The 25,303-nt window shown below is 33.4% G+C and overlaps 3 protein-coding genes and 1 pseudogene across 3 annotated transcripts; 2 read left to right on the forward strand and 2 right to left on the reverse strand.

Annotated features, from left to right (window-relative positions):
* Window positions 1-979: 979 nt before the first annotated feature.
* On the forward strand, window positions 980-2,172 carry LOC113000205 (floral homeotic protein PMADS 1-like; annotated as a pseudogene).
* Window positions 2,173-2,190: 18 nt separating this feature from the next.
* LOC100814993 (low affinity sulfate transporter 3) lies at window positions 2,191-7,446 on the forward strand. The gene is made up of 9 exons (XM_014770651.3): window positions 2,191-4,461; window positions 4,580-4,628; window positions 4,758-4,965; window positions 5,079-5,118; window positions 5,520-5,585; window positions 5,679-5,913; window positions 6,055-6,212; window positions 7,092-7,217; window positions 7,339-7,446. Exons 1-9 carry the CDS (start codon window positions 4,129-4,131, stop codon window positions 7,444-7,446), a joined length of 1,323 nt encoding a protein of 440 aa, XP_014626137.2. The 5' UTR covers window positions 2,191-4,128.
* Window positions 7,447-10,482: 3,036 nt separating this feature from the next.
* Window positions 10,483-11,154, reverse strand: LOC106797976 (chromatin modification-related protein EAF1 B). The gene is made up of 2 exons (XM_014773293.3): window positions 10,951-11,154; window positions 10,483-10,858 (listed from the first exon to the last, which is right to left on the reverse strand). Exons 1-2 carry the CDS (start codon window positions 11,076-11,078, stop codon window positions 10,657-10,659), a joined length of 330 nt encoding a protein of 109 aa, XP_014628779.1. The 5' UTR covers window positions 11,079-11,154; the 3' UTR covers window positions 10,483-10,656.
* Window positions 11,155-14,535: 3,381 nt separating this feature from the next.
* LOC100795188 (uncharacterized) lies at window positions 14,536-17,730 on the reverse strand. The gene has a single exon (XM_003544034.3). It carries the CDS (start codon window positions 17,728-17,730, stop codon window positions 14,536-14,538), a length of 3,195 nt encoding a protein of 1,064 aa, XP_003544082.3.
* Between the last annotated feature and the right edge of the window lie 7,573 nt (window positions 17,731-25,303).

Here is a 25,303-nt window from a genome sequence, read left to right on the forward strand (position 1 = left end):
TAAAAATAATGATTTGTTAATTTAAAAACCATTTTATTGTTTTTTAATTCCTAATTAACCTCACTTATGTGATTTTTTTTTCTCTTTTCATTTTTGTTTTCTTTCCTTTACTATATAAGACACACTAAATTCAGGTTTTCAATAATAAAAACTGAAGAATATATTCCTTCATGAAGGATAAGTTGAAGTTTCCTCCACAAGATTTCTTTAAAGAATATACTTATTGTATATATATACTTTTGAAGTGTGGTTCTACTGGTAGATAAGAAAATTAAAATTGTATTAACTTGAAGGGCTAATCTTACTGTTTTGGAGGGTCTTGGTGCTCATTTAGAAGGTAACTGTATTAGCTGTATTTTATATTTGGTGATTGGTGGAATGTTTGTGTTGATTGCCAAAAAATTAATAGTGAATACTTGCAATTTTTAAAACTTAAATAAATGGTTAGTATCTATGTTTAGGGATAAGGCTTAACTATAAAATAGAAGGTCTTATATGTAGTATGTCATACTTATATACTGTTGCCACCAATATTTTCATAGTTTTCTTGTTAGCATGTCAATTTCTTTTGTTGTTATGTTCATTTTGTACTGTATTAATTAAATTCCTATGCGTGTAATGTATGGTATTCTTTTCCAAGGTTGGATTTTATACAAGAAAAGCCAGTAACTAAATGATGAATATCCTTAAGTTTGCATCATTTAGCTTTTTACAACACGTATCCTACGACGGTTGTACAGAAACCGCCTTAAAAAATAGTACGGTGACATTTTTGTAATTATTGTTAGTTTTAGAGTATTTTACGACACACATTCTAAGACGGTCATTGAAAACCGCCTTAGAATGTTATATGTAATTAAATTCACTGTGGGTCTTAATAAAAACCCGTCGTAATTGAGAAACAAAAAAAATGCAAAATGCGTCCTCCTCCTTCTCCTTTCGCGAACCCTAATTCTTGAACCTTCCTGCCTCCACTCAACTGACCCTCTCATACTCTCACTCTCATACTCTCTCTTCTCTTTCTCGTAAGGGTCCCCACAGTGCACATGGGAGCTGGTGTTGACGATGAAACGAGAAAGAGCACAAGACGTTTATGAAAAAGCGTGCAATAGCTTTCACTAATTTGGCAAAGAGGCCTCCCATTTGCGGCAATGCAAACGCACCTCCTCTTTCCCTCATTAATTGAAATCGCTGTCCCAGATCGAGCAAGTGAAGAAGCTGCTAGCTATTAGCTATGGCTAGAGGAAAGATCCAGATCAAGAGGATACAGAACACCACCAAGAAGGCCAACGAGCTCACCGTTCTCTACGATGCCAAGGTTTCTATTATTATGTTCTCCAGCACTGGAAAACTCCACAAGATCGAGCAATCGTACGTTTTTTTTATTCTCTATCTCATCCAACAAACCCTACCTACCTATCTTCTCTCTTATGTCTTTTTCTTTTTTCAAGAACAAAGCAGTTCTTCGATCAATACCAGATGACTCTGGGAGTTGATATTTGGAACTCTCATTACGAGGTTCTCTCTTTTCTTTTCTTCAGATTTACTTCTGCCTGCTGCTTTGGAAGTTGTAATTGATAATATATTTTATTTTAATTGGTTGATTTGTCCCCCAGAATATGCAAGAGAACTTGAAGAAACTGAAAGAGGTGAATAGGAATCTTCGTAAGGAGTTTAGGTATATATATCTTTCATCACTTCGATCGATCTCTTTGGTAATGTTTTATTCTTGATATATATATATATATATATATATATATATATATATATATGCACATGCACATGTTTTATTTAATTTGTTTACTGCTGGTGTTTGTTCATGGCTTAGGTAGAGAATGGGAGATTGTCTGAATGAGCTGGGCATGGAAGATCTCAGGCTCCTTGAGGAAGGAATGGACAAGGCCGCCAAGGTTGTTCGTGAGCGTAAGGTTAGATTAATTATATGTTCCTCTTTTTGCTTTACATGAGCAACCAGGCTAGCTACCCTGTGCATATGCTATTTGAAAACAAGAGTAAAGATCTTAAATTTTGTATATAAAAACTTGTTTGTGCTGTGTCTGCAGCACTTATTTGGTTAGAGATGCATAGCAGCACTTACTTGTGTCTGCGGCAAACACAAAGGCGCCGCAACAGAGTCTTTGAATTCGTATGTTAGGTGGGGAATGATTTAAATATTCTTAATGGAACTCTTATTAAACAATAATGATGGTATTATATTCTATTACCAGCAGGTAGCAGGTGTATCATTGGCTTTCCTTGCCTTATTATATTCTATTATAATGGAACTCTTATTATATTCTATTACCACCAAATTATGCAGCAATATCCTTTTAAAAAAAGGCACGCTAACTCAATGGAAAATAAGTCAATTAAATACAAACTTTCAAATGCCAATAATGCCTTGGTATTGGCTACAAATACCAATGCAACTAATAGCAAAAAAACCAAATTGTGTAGAACAAGACACACATAATTAGCATAGTTATTATGGGGAGGGTTGAGTACTCCCCATTGTTTGAGACAAGAAGGTGCAGAGGAAGGTTCATCTACAGGTCCTTTAGGAGGCATTTGGTGATATAAGTTTGTTTGGACATATATGATTTTATTATTCTTTTCTATCATTTCATCACTTGGCACTTCTTTTTTCTAGTATTTTAGATGCTAATATAACTAGTTATGTCTTTTATTTATGTAGTGAATCTTTTTTCTTGTTTTGCAAACAAGATTTCGTGTCTGTCAACCATCTTTGATATCATGGTCTGTGCTAATGTTATCCTCTCTGACCCTATTCTCACATGCCGTATTTCATATTTTTTTGGTTATTGAGGGGGATCAATGGAGTACTGTTGATGCTCAGTGGGCTCAGCTGATTGGACTTATAAGGTCCTTGGAGTTTCTGTCTTTTGGTTTTACCTTTTTTTATAGAGTTTTTCACTGATAAAAAAATATTAGAGGTTATCTCATAAGTGTATTTCCATTGAGAGTACACTACAAATACTGTATGAAATGGTTTTGCAGAGTGTATGAAATGGTTTTTATTAACATATGTCATATTTTTTGTTTTACAAAAAGCTAATAACAAATAATTTTTTGTTTGTGGTTCTAAAGCTTGAGCTTTAGTTGCCTTATTCTTGGGTAGGCTCAATTGTTACAACAGAATTTAGAGTTTGAATTTAATAAGTTCACTAACTCTGGTTTTTATGAACTGGTAGGTGGTGGAGATATATTTTATGCTGGCTTGAATATCATTTTTCTGTACATATGTCAACTTCCTATTGATCAGATGTGTGGCACATATGTCAACTCCTGTTATATGTTCTGTAACAGACATTTTCAGCTTATTAAAATTTGTTGGCAGGCCATACGATCATGAGATGGTGGACTTGTAGTTTGAGTGAACTGTTTTTCTGAAAATGGAGTATCTACTTGTAATAATCTTGCTTGTATACTCTTTTTATTTGTTTATAATTATGCTAATGTAGGATTTATTTTCAACTCTTTTCCTCGTGTTTAATTTGCCAGCTTCTCTTAATTGTGACTTGTTTGACCTTTTTTTTCTTCCTTTTTATTTAGAACCAACAACACTATTTTTATTTGCCTTTTTTTTTTTGGCTTTCCTATGTTTTTTTTACTTCCATTTATTAGTAAAAAAAAATTGTAATATTAAAAATTATAAAAGTTTTTCTCTAATTTTTTTAATATAGATTATGAGTATCCTTCATAAGTATTATTTGAGCTTTTCATAAGTATTATTTGAGTCGAATTAAGTAAGTTACATAATTTAAACTCATGATCGTCACTTAAGTTAGAATAATTTCATATTAATAAATTTAAGTCTTTCATGATGGAGATATTATTTTCATGTATGAAAGTGAGAATCATTAATTAAGAGTGTATATGTGCCGAATCCCGAATCCTTTAGTTCATATCTCTTTTATATATATATATGTATGTATTTTTTTATATTTGGTGTGAAAATGAAGCAAGGCCTTTTGTTGCGTTATTTAAGGTGCTTTCTAACCCCAAGTCCTTCAACTTCATAGCTTTGCAATTCACAGGTAAGTCACATCACATGAGAATGTAGTTGGTCAGTTTTTCACGAGACAAAGTTCTCCCAAACACTTCAACATGGCTTCTTCAGCTATGGAAACCTGCAAATCAGAGGATTTGCACATGCAGGTTGACATTGAGAAGAACGCGAAGGATATAAGGTCTCAGTGGGTGCTTAACGCTCATGAGCCCCCAAGTCCATGGCGTGTGGTTGCAGATTCTGTGAGCAAAACTATCTCCCACTATAAACATAAACTTTCCTCTCTCATAGATCAACCCTGCACCACACTCCTCCTTTCAGTTCTGCAGGTGGTTTTTCCAATTCTTGCTTCGGGCAGAAACTACACTGCTACTAAGTTCAGGAAAGATCTTCTTGCAGGTCTCACTATTGCTAGTCTTTGTATTCCCCAGGTATACATATTGCATATGTTATTATAATTAATTTATATATAATTAAGCTAAGCTACCACTTGCAATTGATATAGAACTATTTCTGCTTGTTGTGTGATGTTTTCAATTTTCAATGCAGAGCATTGGGTATGCCACCTTGGCACATCTTGATCCTCAATATGGCCTTTGTAAGCCACTTCTTTTTTTCCTACTTATTATCATTACAATTGTTTTTCATTCCATATGATGCCTTTTTAAATAATAAATTTAGTACTCGATATTGGTTTATTACTAATTTGTGAAATAAAATGATTTAGATACAAGTGTGGTACCACCACTTATCTATGCTGTAATGGGAACCTCGAGGGAGATAGCAATTGGTCCAGTGGCAGTGGTTTCTCTTTTGTTATCCTCAATGATGGAGAAATTAGTAGACCCTGCTACTGATCCAGTGGGTTATACAAAGCTGATTTTGCTTGCTACTCTCTTTGCTGGTATCTTTCAGACTTCCTTCGGACTCCTCAGGTGAACAATTAATTAACATACTATGCTCATATTCCTATCATTATATTTTTATAAGTTTCCCATAAGGTTGAGAGTGATCTTTTTTAACTTTGCCATCCATTAAAATTTAACAGACTTGGGTTCCTTGTGGATTTCCTATCCCATGCTGCAATAGTTTTGGAACCAGATTCCAATTCACCATTCAGTACATTTATTATAATAAATTTAATTATAAATATTATTAAGCATAAGTTTAATGATTAAAAAACATGTAGTTGTTTTCTGTTTGTTTGTTTATTGTCCCCTTAATTAAAAAAAATCTGATGGATTAGGTACGTGTTTAATTTGATTTATTTTTAAAAATATTATTATTTACTTTTTTTTGATAACTTTTTAAAAAAATAATCACTCATATTCTGCATCCATTTATTAGTGGAAAGGTAAAATAATAACTAATTAGCTTCCAAATTAAACAGGCACAAGAAATGTAATTATTAAAATTTCCTAGAACTAATAAATATAATTTCATCATGCATACGCATATCATCAATGCTAACATATATGTTGAATTACAGTGGAACCCTCGAAATTTTATCTTGGGATGCTCGTTCTTGGTCTTCATCCTAACGACGAGATTTTTGGTAGGCGATATAACTGAACCAACTCTTAAATATTACTATGTCTTTGTTCAATTCCCTCTAGTTTGAAATTAATTTGTGCTAATTAATTGGCAGGGTAAAAGGAAGAAGAAACTATTCTGGTTGGCATCAATCTCTCCTCTTGTATCTGTTGTTGTGTCAACTCTAATTGTGTTTATCACAAGAGCTGATAAAAATGGAGTTAAAATTGTGAAACATGTAAAAGGGGGGTTGAATCCAAGCTCCATCCATCAGTTAGACTTCAACAACCCCTACATTGGAGAAGTGGCCAAAATTGGACTAGTGGTTGCTGTCGTTGCCCTTACTGTGAGTAACCAATTATAATTATAATTATATATGAAACCCTCAACTTAATTAATACAATATACGAAGTTACCATATTCATTCCCTATCTATTTTTTTTGTCAAACCTAATTATTTTCCATTTCATTTTTAATTTATACTCCAACAGCTATTCTTGCTTCTGTGATTCTCTCTGCCCTACCAGGACTCATTGACCTCAGTGAAGCTTACAAAATTTGGAAGGTTGATAAGATAGACTTTCTTGCATGCGCTGGAGCATTCTTTGGAGTACTATTTGCATCTGTGGAGATTGGTCTACTTGCTGCGGTAATCATTGCCACTTCCATATCTTCTCACTCCCTTCTGAAATGACTTTACTTATTAATTATAATTTGTTATTTAAAATAAAATAATAAGTATATTCTTAATTTTCTAGCATAGACGACTTTAAAAGATATTTGAAAAACTATATTAATTTTTTCATATGATAATTATATATATATATATATATATATATATATATATATATATATATATATATATATCCTATATATACTTGACTTAATTATTGTTGTCAATTATAGATATATAATTTATTAAAGTATATGGTAAAATATAGTTTTTAAAATACAATAAATGGGAGAACTAAAAAACATTTTAGAAAAGAATCTTAACAAGTTAATTTCTCATTCTTTAAAACTCAGTACATAATGAGTTTTGCTTTTATTTTGTTAACATAAAACATAAATCTATATTAATATTTAAGATAAATAATATTTTCAATCCTCGTGAAGGAGAAACGGGTGTACTGGAATACTAGAAAACAATAGAAATAATAAAAATTAAAGAATGTTTAACAAGTTAACAAAATCAGAGGATTTGCACATGCAGGTTAACAAAATCAGTGCTAGTTGATTTTGTTGCGGTGTCCAATTTTTAATACAAAGATAATTATACCATTAACTAATTAGAATTTCTCTTAGATATAATTTTTAAAATAATTATCATAAAAATTAATATACTCTTATTATGTATACCAACTAGCACTGATTTTTTAATATGATCAGTTAGATTTTTTAATATCTCCAACAGATTTTTTCATATAAAAAAGTTATTACTATATATAACAATCTATGATTTTATTAGCTCATTCTAGTTAAATTCTTTTTTGGCTGTTTATTGATTTATTATGTGATGTAATTGCAGGGTACTCAAAGATTTTTGCAACGCTTGGAGTTGTATGCAAGTGTTGTGATGGGGTTGGAGGCGCCTGCACTAGTAAATGGACAGAATCTTGCAATAACCTACAATGTTTTCCTTGGAAATCACACTGTACTAAGCAACATTAAATATTTTATGCTAATTAAACATATAAATATAAATATACACAACATTTTAATGTAATTAGCATCTGTAGTTGTATTTTTAGCTTTTTGTAGGTTGCTATGATTAGATTTTTGAAACTGAACCCTTTTTGGATGTTATGGTTAAAACTGAGTTATTATCGGAGTCCACTGCTTTCCATGTTCAGTCCCTTGATTCAGTTCATATGAATTTTTAAGATAATTATGATTATTAAACACATACTAATAGTTGAAACTGGTTGACAATGATTCAGCATATATGGTTATTTGTGGTAAACCTGTTTATTGTACTGCTCCATCTACAATTTGGTACAACATTTAAAGACGGTTAATAACAATTAACCGTCTTTGAAAGACACAGTATTTAAAGACAGTTATTAGCAAATAACCGTCTTTAAATGTCTATTTTGACACGACATTCAAAGACGGTTATTTGTTAATAACCGTCTTTGATGGTAAAGTCTGACATACCTTTCAAAGACGGTTATTAGCTAATAACCGTCTTTGAATGCCTATTTGACACACAGTTCAAAGACGGTTATTAGCAAATAACCGTCTTTGAAAGTAAACTCTGACATAGCATACAAAGACGGTTATTAGTTAATAACCGTTTTAACGACGTTTTAAATAATGACGGTTGATAACCGTCGTTAAATGCACTAATTAACCGTCGTAAAAAGCCTTTTTTTTAGTAGTGTAGCTGTATTTTATATTTGGTGATTGGTGGAATGTTTGTGTTGATTGCCAAAAAATTAATAGTGAATACTTGCAATTTTTAAAACTTAAATAAATGGTTAGTATCTATGTTTAGGGATAAGGCTTAACTATAAAATAGAAGGTCTTATATGTAGTATGTCATACTTATATACTGTTGCCACCAATATTTTCATAGTTTTCTTGTTAGCATGTCAATTTCTTTTGTTGTTATGTTCATTTTGTATTGTATTAATTAAATTTCTATGCGTGTAATGTATGGTATTCTTTTCCAAGGTTGGATTTTATACAAGAAAAGCCAGTAACTAAATGATGAATATCCTTAAGTTTGCATCATTTATTTTCCGCCTTCTTGCAAACTATGTCTAAATGAAATTAAAAGCTCTTTTTTCTTTCTATGCATTTATTACAATTCTTTCTCAATTATGACAAGTACATATATAATAATTTTGAATGATTTTTGTTCACCAATTTTTTGTGCATATAGTTAAAGTAATATTTAAATTTTGATAATTGTTTTTATATTTACATGCAACGTAAGTTGATAAATTAAGCTTATATGTATATATATTTATTCGATGTTAATTTTTTTTTATAGAAATATTATCTATATTTGATATTAAGAAGTTCTGGTAAAGTAAAATAATTAAGATTAGCGTATCATCAGAAATTAAAATAATCTTCATATATAATTTAATTTAAAATTTCATTTGAATTTTTTAATATTATTGCATGGCATAATTAGGGGGAAAATGTGACTTTCTTTTAAGTTTTAAGATTTTTTTCACCAAATCAATCATGAATTTAAAATTATTTTTATTGAGTAACAAAATATCATCATGTTGGGAAGAGAGACGATTTTTATCAAATATGATTTGTAAATTCTATAGTCAATTATGGTGAGTTTTTATTTGATAAAAAAATATTACTGTAGGTTTTTTTAATTTTTTTTAAATTCTAAGATTGTAATTAGAAAAATTATCTTAAATTCTATAGATTCTAAGTCGACTTTTGGAAAAACCATCTTAGGCAGGGTTTAGAGAAATTTGTAGGGATCACCATGAAAGCTTTCTTGTGGGGTCTTATGATAATAAACTAGAGAAAGCTTTAAATTCTAAAATGAATCAAATCATTATTGTTCTAACTTTCATTTGTGAAATGTTGTCAAAATGTTAAACAACTAAGAAGCAAATTAAAGCAGACCTCAAATTTTCAAAAAAAAGATTCGAAAGAATTGAAAGTTTTGAAGAGGCAATATGCGGCACTACCAAAACAAGAAAAATGTAGCATTTACCAGCAGTAATTCTTATTAGCTTTTGTTTATTTGATTTGGGTAATATAGATAGCTACCAAGATAAGCAGAATTTTATTACAAAAGATTTATCTATTGAAGTTTTATTTATTTTTCTTTAAATAATTATGCATCATCTTTCTTGTTTTTCGTACTTTAGAATTTCATACCGTATAGCAGTATTTTTATGAGAAAACATATTAACATCTGAATTGTTAAACATTAAAAACATGTACACATGTATGAACTTTTTGCGTGAAAGTATTTTGATATTTGAATTGCTAAGATATATATATATATATATATATTTCATTTTAATTGTCGAACCTTTCTCTAGTTTATTATCATAATAATTTTAATATGAAAATTTTTCCCTATATTCTGTCTCTTCTCGCCTAACTAAAGATTTATTGAAGATTGTTTTATCAGCAAATTTAAATTCTTATTTCTATTTTTTTCATTCCAATTAAATTTGGGGAGCATTTTATTTATTATTTGTTTATAGTTTTTTTACTTCATTGTCATAATATTTTAAAAACTTTATAATTTTTTTTGACTGAAAAATTTCTTATTGTAAAACTTTTATGTAATTTAGTAAAAAAAATTGCAAAATTTCCTCACTGTTACGCAATTTTTTCCATCTACTCTATTAATTCAATTTATAAAACTATTTTTACGTAGTAATTATAAAATATATTATATTCTTAAATTATTATATACTCAAATAATAGTTTTTAGTATTTATAAAAAAAACATTATTCTTTAGTTATTAAAATGGATATGATATAAAATAAATATAATTATTTTCCCAAACTAAATACTGTGCAGAGCACAGGCCCATAAATATTGAGAAACATATCTAACTTTTCTTTTTTCTTTTTTTTTTCTTAAATATATCTCGTAAAATTTTAAAATATGTTGAAGAGTCTGATGACAAAAATTGTAAGAAACATATCTAATTGTAAGAAAAATCATTGGTTAAAATAAATAGGATCACCATAAATGTTAATTGATGCACAAAGGCAAGATCAATCAAAATAGAACTGACTTGCTATGAACTTATTGCCCAACCAAGTTGAGAAACTATTGGAAACATTGTAATAACTGGGATGCTAAATTGGATGGATATTAAGTTTCATAGCCAAAAGCAGAAATTCCAACCCCAAAATGTTAATTATCACCAATAGAACCAATTAAATTCGAAGAGAGAACCAGAGCACTTCTCACCCTCATCATATGTACAGTCTCCCGAGGTCTCAGCATTGAGTTTCCTTGTCCAGCACCAACTCCAGCATGCATATTTACAGGGCTTGGAATCCCCACCATACTAGAAGAAGGCATGCCTCCAGAACTAAGCATAGATGATGATGGCACTCTCTGAAACCCTGGTCTAATGCTTCTGTTAATCCCACCCCAACATGCCCATACCATTTCCACCAGGCAACATTCGCACACCACCAAGATCACTTCCTGAAAGAGATCCAGGAACAGACATGGTAGATTGCGGCATGTTTCTGCTAGATATCATCTGATTATATTGTTGTATTCTCTTCTGTTCGTCAACTGATAAAGGTGGAGTTCGTGAAACTCCATATCTACTATCCCTGAAAACACATGCAGTCCCTAGCATTGAATAACTAATTATGTGTATTTAATAATTGCATAGCAAGAATCTCCAGTTATAAAATGTGCTAACCTGGCAGGGGCTGCCAATGGACCAGATGATGTTAAGTTATTGCTAAGACCAATACCAGAAGATGATGGAAGTGATGAATTTAGCCCAGCTGAAGGATGCACAGATGAAACAGAACTATGATTTGACATTGGTAAACCACCAGCAAGAGAGCCTTGATACCCAAGAGACAGGACATCTGGGCTTGTTTAATTTGTATCACAAAGATCAAGTGGCCTTCACCAGAACTCAAAAATGGTTAAGATACTTGTGATTGTGCCAAACAAAACAATAATGTACAACCAGAATGTGAAAAATTCAAGGTAACCCTAGTTGTGGCATAGACAATAATACAATAGTATTCATAACTTTAAAACTTCAATGCTAACCACCACCACCACCCAACAAAAAAATCAAATCAAATCAAATAGAACTTATGTCAAAACATTTCCATTCAAGTTGTTCGGGCAGATTTGGGAAAGAGCAATCCCGTGTGAATTATGGACAGGTACTAATGGTTGGTTATCATTCTGCATTTAAACAAAAGAATTTCAAATCAGCTGTTATTAAAAGGTTTTAAAATTCTTACAGCTACCACCCTGCTCATAGATACACATCAATAATATTCTTCAAAAATAATTAAACCAACCAGCAGTGTATGTCCCATATCGGTAAGATATTACCATACAAAATCAGCAGGAAAAGTGCCAACAGGATATAAAAAAGTTATGCTGTTTGCTGCATAATCACATTAAAATCAGAATTTAAAAAATGACAAAAATTATGATTAAATGTCCGACTTCTTCAGAGGTAACTGCACTCTAGAAATCAACCAGGAAATAAACCAATAGATACAGAAAAGTCCAATTCTAAAAAGGTTACCATTAGGACCGTAGGAAGGGGGAGTTAATTAAGGATAATTAGAATATTAGTTTTAGAGTTAGTTAGTGACAAAAAAATAGGAAGACTTAAGGTAAGGAAATTCATTCAGATCTGCCGGTTACCATTCGTAAATTGAACATTAGTTTGCTGTGAAAGGAAAAATCCTTCGTGAGGGGGAAACCTTTAGAGGACTTTGTTTTCACAACTACAAAAAGAAGGATAAGGCCATTTGGATGACAGAGCCTTAGGAGATCACAAAGGAGGAGTATTATGCTTTCTACAAGATTGACTCCAATGACTGGAAGAGCATTTGCCTGTGAAGCACTTCTCAGGTGAGGGACACTTATGCCTGTAAGCCTATCCTCTTTGTTCGTAAGAGGGCACCTTTTGACAAGTTGACACAAGGAAGAAGCCTAACAATATTAAGCTTGGTGTGATTTAAACAAGGAAATAACTTAAGACTTGCAATTGTAACTTACCTCTTCATCTCTTTTATGTTAAAGTTGTTGACATTGTGCATGGCACAATAAACAAGGAAATAATTGCTGCCTGCTCGTACAAAGATGCTGCTTCCAAGGATTCTGCAGACGATTTTGTGATGTCCCCACCACAAACTGGTAGACATGAATTTTTAGCATGCTAAAAATTGTCCTACCCCACCCCAGCAACTGCAAGATTTAAGTTCTATTGGAACAGTAAATACAGGGCTGAAAACTGTAAATAAGACTGATAAACTTCTGCACCCTATGAAGATTTTAGTTTCTAACATTCTGTTCAATACTAAATTTCATATACCAGAAGTTAGGTTTGACTAATCTTTCTGGATTCTATATGGTGAGGATGACCAAGTAACTGTTAAATCAATCAGCAAGCAACTCCATGATGTGGTGTGGACTCGAGCTTAGATAAGACACTAGAGTTGTATACATGAATATGTTGTATGTTTCTATTGCAGGTAGAGACACCTGAAAATTTGAAGTTTGTGTTCTCAAACAATATCAATGACCTTTGAAATATTGTATAGAAAGTAGAAATAATAAAACAAGGATTTGTTTCTTTGCTGACCCAAATAATGTCTTCGAAGAGGCCAAAGAAGTCTTGTTTGGGAAATATTTTAGGAAGGCCCTTTCAATAATTGTTATTAATGCTGAGATTGATGCTGTCCAGATTTGCCCAACCAGTATGGACTCCCTTATTTGGAAGGTTGATCCTAGTGGAGCCTATTCCACAAAGTCAGCCTACAATATCCTCAAGAATGATGGCAGATCTGTTAATGACGACAGAGCTTTTAAGATTATTTGGAATCTGAAAATCCCCCCAAGAGCAATTGCCTTCTGTTAGAGAATTTTCATTGTTATTAATCAACACATTAAAAAATAGAAATTACATATTAAATTATTATTGACTAATTTTACGAAAGAAACAGATTGCCTTCTGTTGGAGAATTTTCAGAAACAGATTGCCTACTAAGGCTAACTTGAGAAAGAGACACATCACTTTGCCTTCGTATAGGTGCCCGTTATGTGATAGTGAAGAGGAAGATATTGGCCACATCATGTTCTCATGCAGAATGACTAGGAATTTATGGTGGGAGGCTTTGAGATGGGTCAATAGAGTGGGCCCTTTCCCCATTGAACATAAAAATCATTTTATGCAATTCTCTCATTGGAATCGCAAAAGCTTTATAGACAATAGATGGGTGATAAAAATGCTATTAAGTGTTAACTGAGTTTGTATAATTCTAAGTGTTTGTAAAAAACAAAAAAGAAAAGAAGTTCCTATTAATCATAATATTTGGAGGGCCACTGGATTATGTGGATTGGAAAGCAATGCTTTATTTGGCGGTGCAAGTGGGTAGGCAGCTATTGTCATAGTTTTAGGAAATTTGGGATGTTTACAGTAGCATAAAAAATAATATGCATTACCCTATTAAGTATTTAAGGATAAAAATACTACCCCTGCTCCCTAACACAAAACCCATGCCAATTTTCATTTGTTTAAGTTATCAATTTAAATTTGTGAACTTATTATACACATGATTTGTTCTGGTCTCTAACTTTGATCTGACAATATTTGTTCTCAACCTCATCTAACTAACTAATATTCATGTTTAAAATAAAAACTGCCCTTGTGCTGTTCTTTACAAATATAGGAGTCTAGGATAGTGATTAACTATTCAAATAAAGGACAAGTCATTTAAAATAAAGGGCATGAAACACATGTAGAGATTATAAAGGACAACTATTTGTTATAGTCAATTATGTTTTTAACAGAAAAATTGATTCTTAATTCAAATATTGTAATTGGTATGAAGGACTTACTAGAATGTCATTCCACACAATCTCCTTTAGCGTTTCAGGTACGTCTTTCCAATTATTGTGGATAATGGGAACCTTTTCTCGCGCCACTACGCCTAGGTAGCTGTGGAACTTTTCACGCATCGGTCCGGATGCTCTCCCGGTAGCGGGATCCACATAAACAGCCGGTCTGGGCTGATCCACGGTTCTTAATGTCAATGTTCTCAGCCGTGTCGTTGTTCTACTCCTCTTGGAAGTCGCCTCTGATTGACCATCGGACTGCGGAGGAGACGTCGGATCTGTGGCCATGATCCTGTAAATAAAATACACAATTAATATTAACGATTACATTTAGACATTAACAAAAGCAAAGGCGTAATACTAACATAATCATTATATTTACACATTAAACAAAGCATTACTTTCGCACTCAGCCTGTAGGGATGTTTTCCCATAGACCTTCATCATGATCTACACGATTTGCATGTCCATCATCCACTTCATCAGCTTCATTCATTGAAGGCAATTGTTTTGAAAAACTAGACATTTGACCAATGTCAAGGGTTGACTCATCATTATGGTAAGTCATTCCACTTGGTCTTCCTTGCAGAGCCACAGACAAACTTGAATTACATGGATCTTGTACATAGAAAACTTGTCTGGCTTGTGCTGCCATAATGAAAGGTTCGTCTATATATGCCACCTTACTAAGGTCTACCAAAGTAAATCCCAATGGATCTTGAAACACACCTGTTGTCCCGTTCACCCACTGACACTTAAAAACAGGCACTCTAAATGATGTATAATCAACCTCCCAAATTTCTTGAATGACACCAAAGTAAGACATGGATGCTCGAATGGGGTTGTTATCCGATGTACTGGAAAAGTGCTCCGAATCAGCATCAACACAGACCCCACTGTTTTGTACCGAACTTTTATCATCTTGGGACTTTGTGTAGAATGAATAATTGTTAATGTCATACCCCTTCCATGTAGGGACATTCAAATTTGGGCCAATGGCTAACAATGTGAGTCGTCTGGAAACACTTTTATCAGCAAGTATTGTTTGTCTAAACCAATTTATGAAAGTTTTGTTGTGCTCTTGCAATACCCTCATCATGTTCATTTTGGGGTGACTATCTCTAACATGTTTTTTGTGAGCCTCTATGTACGGAAACACCTCTGTTGTGTTGTTTAATATATACAAATGTGCTTGTGACACGTCATGTCTAGTCATTGTCACAACATTGTATCCACGAGTACCCTTGCCGGCTATTGGCTGGTCATGCCGGGATGCAGGAACACCGACAGGTTTCAATGAGTCAATGTACTGTGAGGCAAACTCAATGCATTCTTCAGCAACGTATCTTTCCACTATTGAGGCCTCTGGTCGATGTCGATTCTTCGTATAACCCTTTAAGACCTTCATGTACCGCTCAACTGGATACATCCATCTAAAATACGTAGGACCACAACACCTTATTTCCCTTACCAGATGAACAACTAAGTGTACCATAATGTCAAAAAATGAAGGAGGGAAAAACATCTCCATTTGACAAAGGACAACGACAACCTCATCTTCCAAAGCATCCAACTGTTTAGGGTCAATGACCTTGGCACATATAGCATTAAAAATGAAACACAAGCGACTGATTGCAACACGGACCTTCTCAGGCAATGTTCCGCGGATTGCAACAGGCAAAAGTTGTTGCATTAACACATGACAATCATGTGATTTCAAGCCAACCAACTTAAGCTCATTCACAGACACAAGACTCTTGATGTTTGAAGAGTAGCCTTGTGGGACTTTGATATTACGCAAGCATTCACAAAAACTTCTCTTTTCAGCTGTTGACATTGTGTAACAGGCTGGGGGCAGATATGTCCTGTTACCTTTTGAGATAGGATGCAACACTTGACGTATACCCATGTCAACCAAGTCTTGACGACACTTGAAACCATCCTTTGTCTTGCCTTTAATGTTTAGGAGGGTCCCAATTAAAGAATCACAAACATTTTTCTCGACATGCATGACGTCTATACAATGCCTAACATGATGATCGGACCAGTACGGAAGATCAAAGAAAATAGACTTCTTTTTCCACATGTTTGAAGTGGATGATGGTTTTTTTTGGGACTTGCCGAACATATTTACGACATCCTTGACCCGCTGATATACTTCATCACCAGTTAATGGATTTGGCGCGGTTTCATGTTCTTGACTTCCATCGAATGCCTTCTTCAAGCGTCGATACGGATGATACTGTTTGAGAAATCTTCGATGCCTAGTATACACAGTCTTCTTTCCATGTTTAAGTTGGCGGAAACTAGTATTCTGGTCACATATAGGACATGCGTGATGTCCTTTGACACTATATCCACTTAAATTTCCGTAGGCTGGAAAGTCATTGATGGTACAAAAAACCATTGCACGCAACTTGAAAGCATGCTGCAAATTTGCGTCCCATACATCAACCCCTTCATCCCACAATTTCCGCAAATCGTCAATTAACGGTCTTAGATATACGTCAATATCATTACCTGGTTGTCTTGGACCAGCTATCATCATACTCAGCATAACATACTTTCGCTTCATGCACAACCACGGAGGGAGATTATAAATGAACAGCAAAACGGGCCACGAGCTATGGTTAGTAGTTAAGGTTCCAAATGGGTTCATTCCGTCCGTTGCAAGACCAAGCCTTAAATTTCTAGGCTCGGCCCCAAATTCAGGATACAGACGATCAATTGCCTTCCATTGCGGGCTATCTGCAGGATGTCGCATCAATCCATCTGATTTTCTAGTATTTGCATGCCATATAAGGTTCTTTGCATCTTCCCCATTAGCAAACAACCGTTTAAACCTTGGTATTATTGGGAGATACCAACACACCTTTGCTGGACGGCGGTCGGCGTCTGAGACTAGTACAGTAGAATCTCCGTTGGTCGGTCTGTACCGAGAAACCCCACACACAGGACAGTAATCTAGTTCAGCAAAATCATCTCTGTACAAAATGCAGTCATTACAACATGCATGAATTTTTTCGTACTGCATCCCAACTGGACATAAAATCTTCTTTGCTTGGTAGTGATTCTTTGGCAAGATGTTATCAGCAGGAAGCATGTTTGTCAACAACATCAGCAACTCACTAAAACTCTTGTCACTCCACCCAAATCGAGCCTTCAAGTTAACCAGAGCTAACACAGCTGACAATTTTGTGAAAGATATGCAGCCGGAATACAAAGGCATTTTTGAATCAACTTCTATGTTGTCATACAACGCTGCATGTGCCTCTTCAAACCCCTCTTGCCCAAGATCACGAATCATTTCTTCTATAGGATTTCCGCTGTCTGTAGTAACATCGTCAGCCTGTGACATGTCAGCTGTATCGAGGGATTCCCCATGCCATATCCACTTTGTGTAGCTACCAATTATTCCCTCACAAATAAGATGAGTTCTTATGTCATCAATTGTTTGGCGCCTCCCATTTCCACACTTCACACATGGACAAAAAAATTTTCCCCACATAGGTTGCGCTTTACTTTGAGCAAACAGCAAAAACTCTTCAACACCATTCTCGTACTCTTCAGTTATACGTGATGCGTTCATCCAACTTCGATCCATGTTACACCTTCTATGTCAAACGTTAGTGGCTTAGGGGTTACTTGACATGCATCACAAGCATAGAGCACCAATTGCAGTAGAAAACACACCAGAACTGCACCTTTTGTACAAAACGCTGCAGTGGAAAACACATTAGCAATTGCAGTTAGTTGGACCAGCAATGCTAACAAGAAAATTGGTGCATGGCTGTTTCAAGGGATTCGGCATTTTTCAGTTTGTTGGCCTCTATTACCAATGCTTATAAGAAAAAATGAAGAAAAACTGCACAAACGACAACATCGAAATTTAATGACGAAAGTGGTGCAATTGAAATTCAACATCATTTTTTAAACATTTATAAAATCAAATCAGCTGAATTTGGGAAAAATAATCTATGCCAAAGTAGTTGATTTCTGGTGGTAGAAGAAATTTCACTTCCTAATGGTGGCAGGATTTAAAGAGTATCTTTCAGCAGCAACACAATAACTGCTTTAATGATAATTTAAAGTGGAGGGTGGGTACGGGGTCCAATATTAGTTTGCGGAACGATTTATGGCTGCAGGACAACTGTAATATCCAACGAAAGTATCCCCAATTATATGTAATAAGTAAACAGCAGAATTTTCTAATTAATTCTATGGGAGAATTTGTGGACGGTAGATGGGAATGGAAGTTATCTTGGAGAAGGGACTTTTTTGACTATGAAATACAAATGGCAGCTGACTTTGTAGATGAGATTCATTCTGGTCACATACATGTTATTTGCAACTCTACAATGACAAGGAGACTTTGGTGGGAGCCTTTGAGATGGGTTAATAGAGTGGGTCCTTTTTCCACAGACCCAAAGAACCACTTTTTGCAATTCACTCAATGGAACAACAAAGCTAGTATAAACAACAGATGGAAATTTGTGTGGTTAGCTCTATCCTTCTTCGTCTGGCATCATAGAAATGCTATGATTTTCAAGAACCACCCGTTTGATCCTGAAAAGGTTATCGATGATACCTTGTTCCACACTTGGTCTTTGTTAAAATGTGCAGAGAAGGACTACACCAGGGACTACACCATCCATATGTAGCAGTTGCATGTGGAGGTCAACACCAGGTTGTCTCATGAACGACAACTCCATTAGCCATCTTCCAGCGCTCAATGACATGGTGTGCATGCAACGGGACTCGAGAAATTTGAACACCTTGCAATACATGTTCTGGGGGTGGTCGGGTAAGGACATAAAAAGGCGGAGATGAAGAGATTTATTGTAGAATATTTCAGTACACCTAGTACTGAATTTTATACATAATATATTTGCTTTTTGCCTTGCAAAAAAAACAACAAAGGAAGGGTAAATGTTGACACCTCTTCCAAGAGGTGCAGCATACATGTAATTAAGTTATGGGGTGTAGCTGGTCCACAATACAATCCTCAAATTCAACCACAATTGGGGTTAATTTATACTTGTTCCTATAGTACCTATGGTACTCTCGTAATTGTATGATATTGGCAGCTATGTACATAATAAACATCATACTAGACAGCTCAAAAGAACAATTACACGGCATGAATATGAAGGCATTAAACGAATACATGCTTTCAGGCATCATACATGTTTGTGATTTGTGGAATTTCAAAAACATATTTTAAACTATTACTAGAAACAATAAACACACCTGCAAATAATGAAAGGAGTTCTTTGGTGATTCTTTGGTGCCTGATTCAGCCTGAAAAATAATAACACTTTGGTCAATCAACCGCTTCTATGACAAACATTTGTGTAATATGTAGAAAATAATTTGTGGCAATCAACTTGATATGATACAGAATTAAATTGCAAGGCATTTACTAAAGAAAGCAGTGAAGACAGAGTTCCAACAGTCATATATAAATCTCAAATGATGGAAGAAGGTCTTCACTACATCATATTCTTTCTAGCTATATAAAGCTGAAATCATCATTGCAAGACAGGAATATATAATTAAGAAATGGCTCCAAAAAAACAATTAGTGTAAATTTTGAAATGGAAATGTTCCAATATGATCTGATTTGTATTGTAGAAATTATTGTCCTAGCATTTGGATGGAATCTCTATGCCCTTGCCCTGTTTCATTTGACATGTACTTAGATTTTGCTTTCCTTTATTGAATCTGATATCACAACATCATATCTTGGCATCTACAAATTACAGCTAGCATTTGGATGATGCTCTGCTTTTACTTTGGTCATGGCTCAACTCCAATGAGAAAGATTTTACACTTCACTTTAATCAATGTTCTTCCAATGTAACACTAGGTTTCTGTACTTAGCTTGGGAGTGTGGGGGCTGGACTTTTGTAGCATGGGTTAGGTAGCAGGGTGCTATGGTGCTGGCTTTGTTCCTACTAATAATCATAGGAACCAGCTGGCCCCTAAAATTTGTAACTTCAGTACCACTGGTACTCATTATTAATATATCATATCTATGTTTGCTGACAAAAAAAAAATTAAAAGAAACTATTTGTGTAAATTTTTAATATGATTAAGCATATAATGTAATATAAATTACTTAATTTATATGTATAAATTTCATAATAGTGGTTATTCCACTATCTACTATCCTACTATACCAGTTTTGGGGTGAAATGCTCTGCATCTGTATTCAGGAATTGATAATGATGCATACAACTCTCATTGACCATATTAGCCCAGAAAGGGAGCTTGGACTAGCCTAGCCTGAGTGTAAAGGGTGAAGGTTCCATGTGATGGGGTTAAACTGGTGGTATATTGATGGAAAATTTAATGGGATCTTAAATTGTGACCAGTCCTGATATCAATTGGTGGGAGGTATTGGTTTGATTGACTTAGGGATATTGTTGAAAATCAACCTATTGTTCATATGGAATTAGAGGTCAATTTGTTTTTTTAATAGGGCAGAAACATTTATCAGGCTGGAGGGGTAGAGAAGTGAATGTGCAACGGGATGGGTTGAGGTTGAGTACAACATGTTGGATTCTATATCCAGATGATGCAAAGGCCCAAGCTGTTCACTCAACAGAGGCAATGGAGCCTGATAGGGGGGCACATCAGGATTGACTGAGTTATATCCGAGTGCCATGGTACACAGTCCTTGAAGCTCTGAACACAGATGGAGCTTCATAAAGGGCCACATCATGGTTAGTCAAGACATATCTGGACGGTACACTAAGCAAATGGTTTTTTTTTCCTAAAATACCAGAGAATGGAGTTCTTGCTCATAGTAATGCCACCAAAAATAAGAATCCAAGGAATGTAATTAGAAACCTTGGAACAAACACCCCCATAGATATTGGGAAAAAACTCTAACAAATGAATGAAATTAGAAACCAAGGAATGTCTATTTTTCCTTGATTAGTAATATCAGCCTGTAGAGATTATAAAATTTGATTGCATCATACAAAGAAGGATTGGTGTAACAGAAAAGTGCAACAATGAAAGCTTTCTGAACCAAATTCTCATACAAGGATGTGAGAAAATGGGCTTCAAAGTAGAGTCTGTGGCTATAAATTCCTCAGCAGATGACTATTGTGGTTCATGCTGTTATGGTTGCAGAACAAGAGATAAGAAGGGAACTGACTCCACTTGGTTGGTTGATTCTGTAGGCAATGGTGCAGTGATCCTCACTGGATGTAAAGCTGAGAGATTCATACTTGAAAATGTAAAGAATGGAATGAAGAAAAAGAAGTGCTTAGGAGTGATTGCTGCAGCAAGTTGGAGGAATAAGGTAAGAAAGAAACTCCAAATTCAATACAAGGTAACCATCTCAGCATGTGGCTTTCTCAAGACTCATCCTCTAATGATTTCTAGTGGACTAGTATGCTACGAAGACATAATTTGCACCAAGAAAATAATTAACTAGAAACTAAAAGTTTGCAGTGCAAACCTCCTATCATTTATGCTAAAACACACTGCATTATCCCATCTTCGCGATGAGTCCATGACAACTAAGAATATAGTGAGATTTCAACTCATGTAAGCAGACAAGAATAGACCATAGTCACTGTTTACATTATTTCCTGTTTATATAAATTTCTCGTTAAATATTTAAAGAAAAGGAAAATAGTAAAGTAGAGCTATTCACGAAAATAAATTTTTATATATAAATAACAATAATAAAGAAAATCATTAAGGATTACGTTGTTTATGCCCCTCAATAACTATAAATTTTCAAATTGAAATTCTATATTTTGTTTCAATTATTTAAATTATTAATAATTGGGAAATAAATAATTTTAAATAATATTAAAAATGTTGTAAGGAATATATCTAGTGGGAGAGCTATTTTTAAATGATTGTGAGTAAAAATAGTAGGCTTAAATATATTTTTGATTCCTGATAAATATCTGATTTTGCGTTTACTCTTTAATAAATTTGTATTTTGCGTTGAGTTCTTAATGAAAAAAAATAATTTTATTTTGACCCTTAACACTTATTCTTAGTTCCTAATAAATTAGTAAATTTTGTATTTACTCCTTAATAAAAAAAATTATTTGTTATTAGTCGACAGTAAAAAAAAATTATTATTTTATTATGGAGTAAATACAAATTAACTAATTTATGAGAGACTAAAACAAAATATCAAAAATAAAATATAAAATTGTTATTTTAGTAACGACTCAGCGTAAACCAAAAATTCATTAGAGACCGAAGAGAAAAATGAAATATTTATTACAAATCAAAAGCCAAAATAGTAAATTTCCTTCACTTGTATGATTTAATTAATTTATGATATTTAAAATTTATAATAATATTTTGAATAATATGTAAATATAAATAACAATTAATTATATGAAAACTATTAAAATTAAATATTATTTAAAATAAAATAATTAATCTTTTATTCTTTAATAGACAATTCATATTTCATTAGTAATTTTGTTACAAGAGTTGCTTAAGGTGTTTATTAGCAGTATCTTGTACTTGCGAGAGAAAAACATACTAATTGTTATATTTTGTAACATAAGTATTTTTTTTTTCTTAACATAATCATACAACATTAATTGATCATAGAAAAAATATATTAATTGTAATAAATATCTACAAAAATGATATTTTTTGAAAAAATTCAATCAGTCTTTCATTGAGGGTTTCTAATGATATTAATATTGCTTGTTGTAAGTATATTAAAATTAAAAACTATAAAAAAAAAATTTCATTGTTATTAATCAACACATTAAAAAATAGAAATTACATATTATAAATTAATCAAGTAGAAACACATGTGACAAACATGTCTACTAAAATGAATATCTCTACACATGAGAAGGTTATTAAATAGACCTCACTTTGAATTTCAATCAATAAATAATTTTTTTGTAAATATAAAAAAGCAAAAAAAAAATCACTTAAATATTATATATTTTAAAATCTAAAATTTTCATGTTCTTCCAAAGAAATTGCTGGACACAAGAGAAAGCACCACCAACCAATCTTTATTTGATTTCAAATCGTGAAGGTGGCCATTGCATATGGAGAAGATACGGGGAAAATTCTAAAGTGTATCCTGAAAAGCTTTGAATTGGTCTCTGGTCTTAAGATAAACTACAATAAGAGAAAATTTGGGTGTTTGGGCAAATCCGAGGACTGGTGTAAGGAGGCAGCATCTTCTCTCAATTGTAGTCAAATGGATATTCCATTGTCTTACCTTGGAATTCCTGTAGGGGTCAGCTCTAAAAATAGGTCTGTGTGGCAGCCCATTATTAGCAAATGCGAGGCTAAACTTACAAAATGGAAGCAAAGAAATCTATCAATGGGGGGTAGAATAACCCTCATTAATTCAGTCTTAACAGCCTTACCCATTTATTTGCTATCCTTCTTCAAGATTCCTAAGCTTGTGGTGCAAAAGATTACATCTATACAAAGGAATTTTTGATGGGGCAGCCTCCAAGACTCCATTAAGATTCCTTGGGTGAGGTGGGACATAGTCTGCCTACCTAAGAGTAAAGGTGGGTTAGGGATCAAAGATTTGATTAAATTCAACGAGGCTTTGCTTGCTAAATGGGGGTGGGAGTTGGCAAATAATCAGAATCAGTTGTGGGCCACAATTCTATTGTGTAGATATGGTGGTTGGAGGGATTTGATTTCTCATAGGAACTGCAGTTTAGACTCTCCTTGGTGGAAAGACCTCAAGGTTATCTTCAAGCAGCAGCAAAGCAACACAATTTGTAAAAATAGCTTTATTTTGCCCATAGGTAAGGACGGTCCATGGAATACAAACCAAGTACTTATTGGCTTGACAACAAAAAAAACACTCATTGGAAATATATATGTTTAGCAATTACCATAGACTCGCTGAACAGGAATGGAGAAATATGACATAATTAGATTTTTCCTTTCACAAAGAATGTAGAAGAAACTAAAGACCTTCTCTTTTAGGGGTACAAATAATTTGAAATATAAGTAGAAATTGGCCTTCTGGGCAGAGAAGATGCTAATGAGGATGACAATTTGATAACACTAGTGCATTGACTAGAACTTGCTTTAGACTTGGTCATGCAAATTTCATCATGCTTATGTGTGTTACATTACATGTATTACAGGTGTATGCATGTGAAAACAGAAGAGAATGTCCATGACCTTGAATGGAGGAAAGAGATACAAAAGCAGAAAAATTGCATAAAACTGGATGATGTTGGGCTTTCACATAATAGAGGAAGAGAGAATATATATATGTGTGTGAGTGTGTGTCAATCTCCTGCAGAAGCAGAAGGAACAAAAAGAAGTGGAAACCAAGCAATTCCAAAGTGATGATGCACAGAGAAGAGAGAAAAATTTGAGTGACCCAAGAAGAGATGTTTTTCTTTCTTTAAACTGACCAGAGGAATATCTTTATTTTCTATGTTTAATTTTTTGCTTTTTTCTCTTGCAGAGGGAACAAAACAGCTATAAAGGAGCCTAAAGAGTGTGTGAGAGAGGAGTTATGGGGTCTATATATATGAAGATGGCAAGGCAAGTGTTGAAAAAATTGGGTCGGAAGAATAAAAAACTCACAGTGAAAACTTTTTTTTTTAAGAAAATGTTTCATAAATACTCCATATATTATCCTACACTTAGAGAGAAAATAAAAAAGAAATAAAAAATATAAATATAATAAAATTTATAATGTGATAGCAAAAAAATATTGATGATGTATTTAAAATGAAAAATGATTCACCTACAATTATTTTTAATCATAAAAAAATGTATGATTATTTTTTTAATTACATTACGTAAGAAAAAAAGGGTGGAATTTGGGGTGTCAAAATCTGAGTGCATGACACAGATAAGAGTTGTTAAAATACATAAGAAACCAGTTCTGGACTTATCAAGGGCTGTGTGAAACCAGTTCCAGTAAAAGAAAAATGTACATGTATTTATATTGTTCACATTAAATTCTTGGTATGAAAAAAAAAAGGGAAATGATAGTGGAAATGATGGGGGAGGGTGGAGTAAATGAATAAAAATGCAGTTTTTTATAGGTTGCAATTGTTCTTTGCTTCTAATTAATGAGAACATAAATATGCAACCTTACGCAGCACATTGAAAAAATAACAAAGTAAAACCCTTGCAGAGGAAAATTTTCATTTGGCAAACATAATACATGAGAA

This window comes from Glycine max, chromosome 18, assembly GCF_000004515.6.
Source record: "Glycine max cultivar Williams 82 chromosome 18, Glycine_max_v4.0, whole genome shotgun sequence".
Classification (NCBI taxonomy): Eukaryota; Viridiplantae; Streptophyta; class Magnoliopsida; order Fabales; family Fabaceae; genus Glycine; species Glycine max.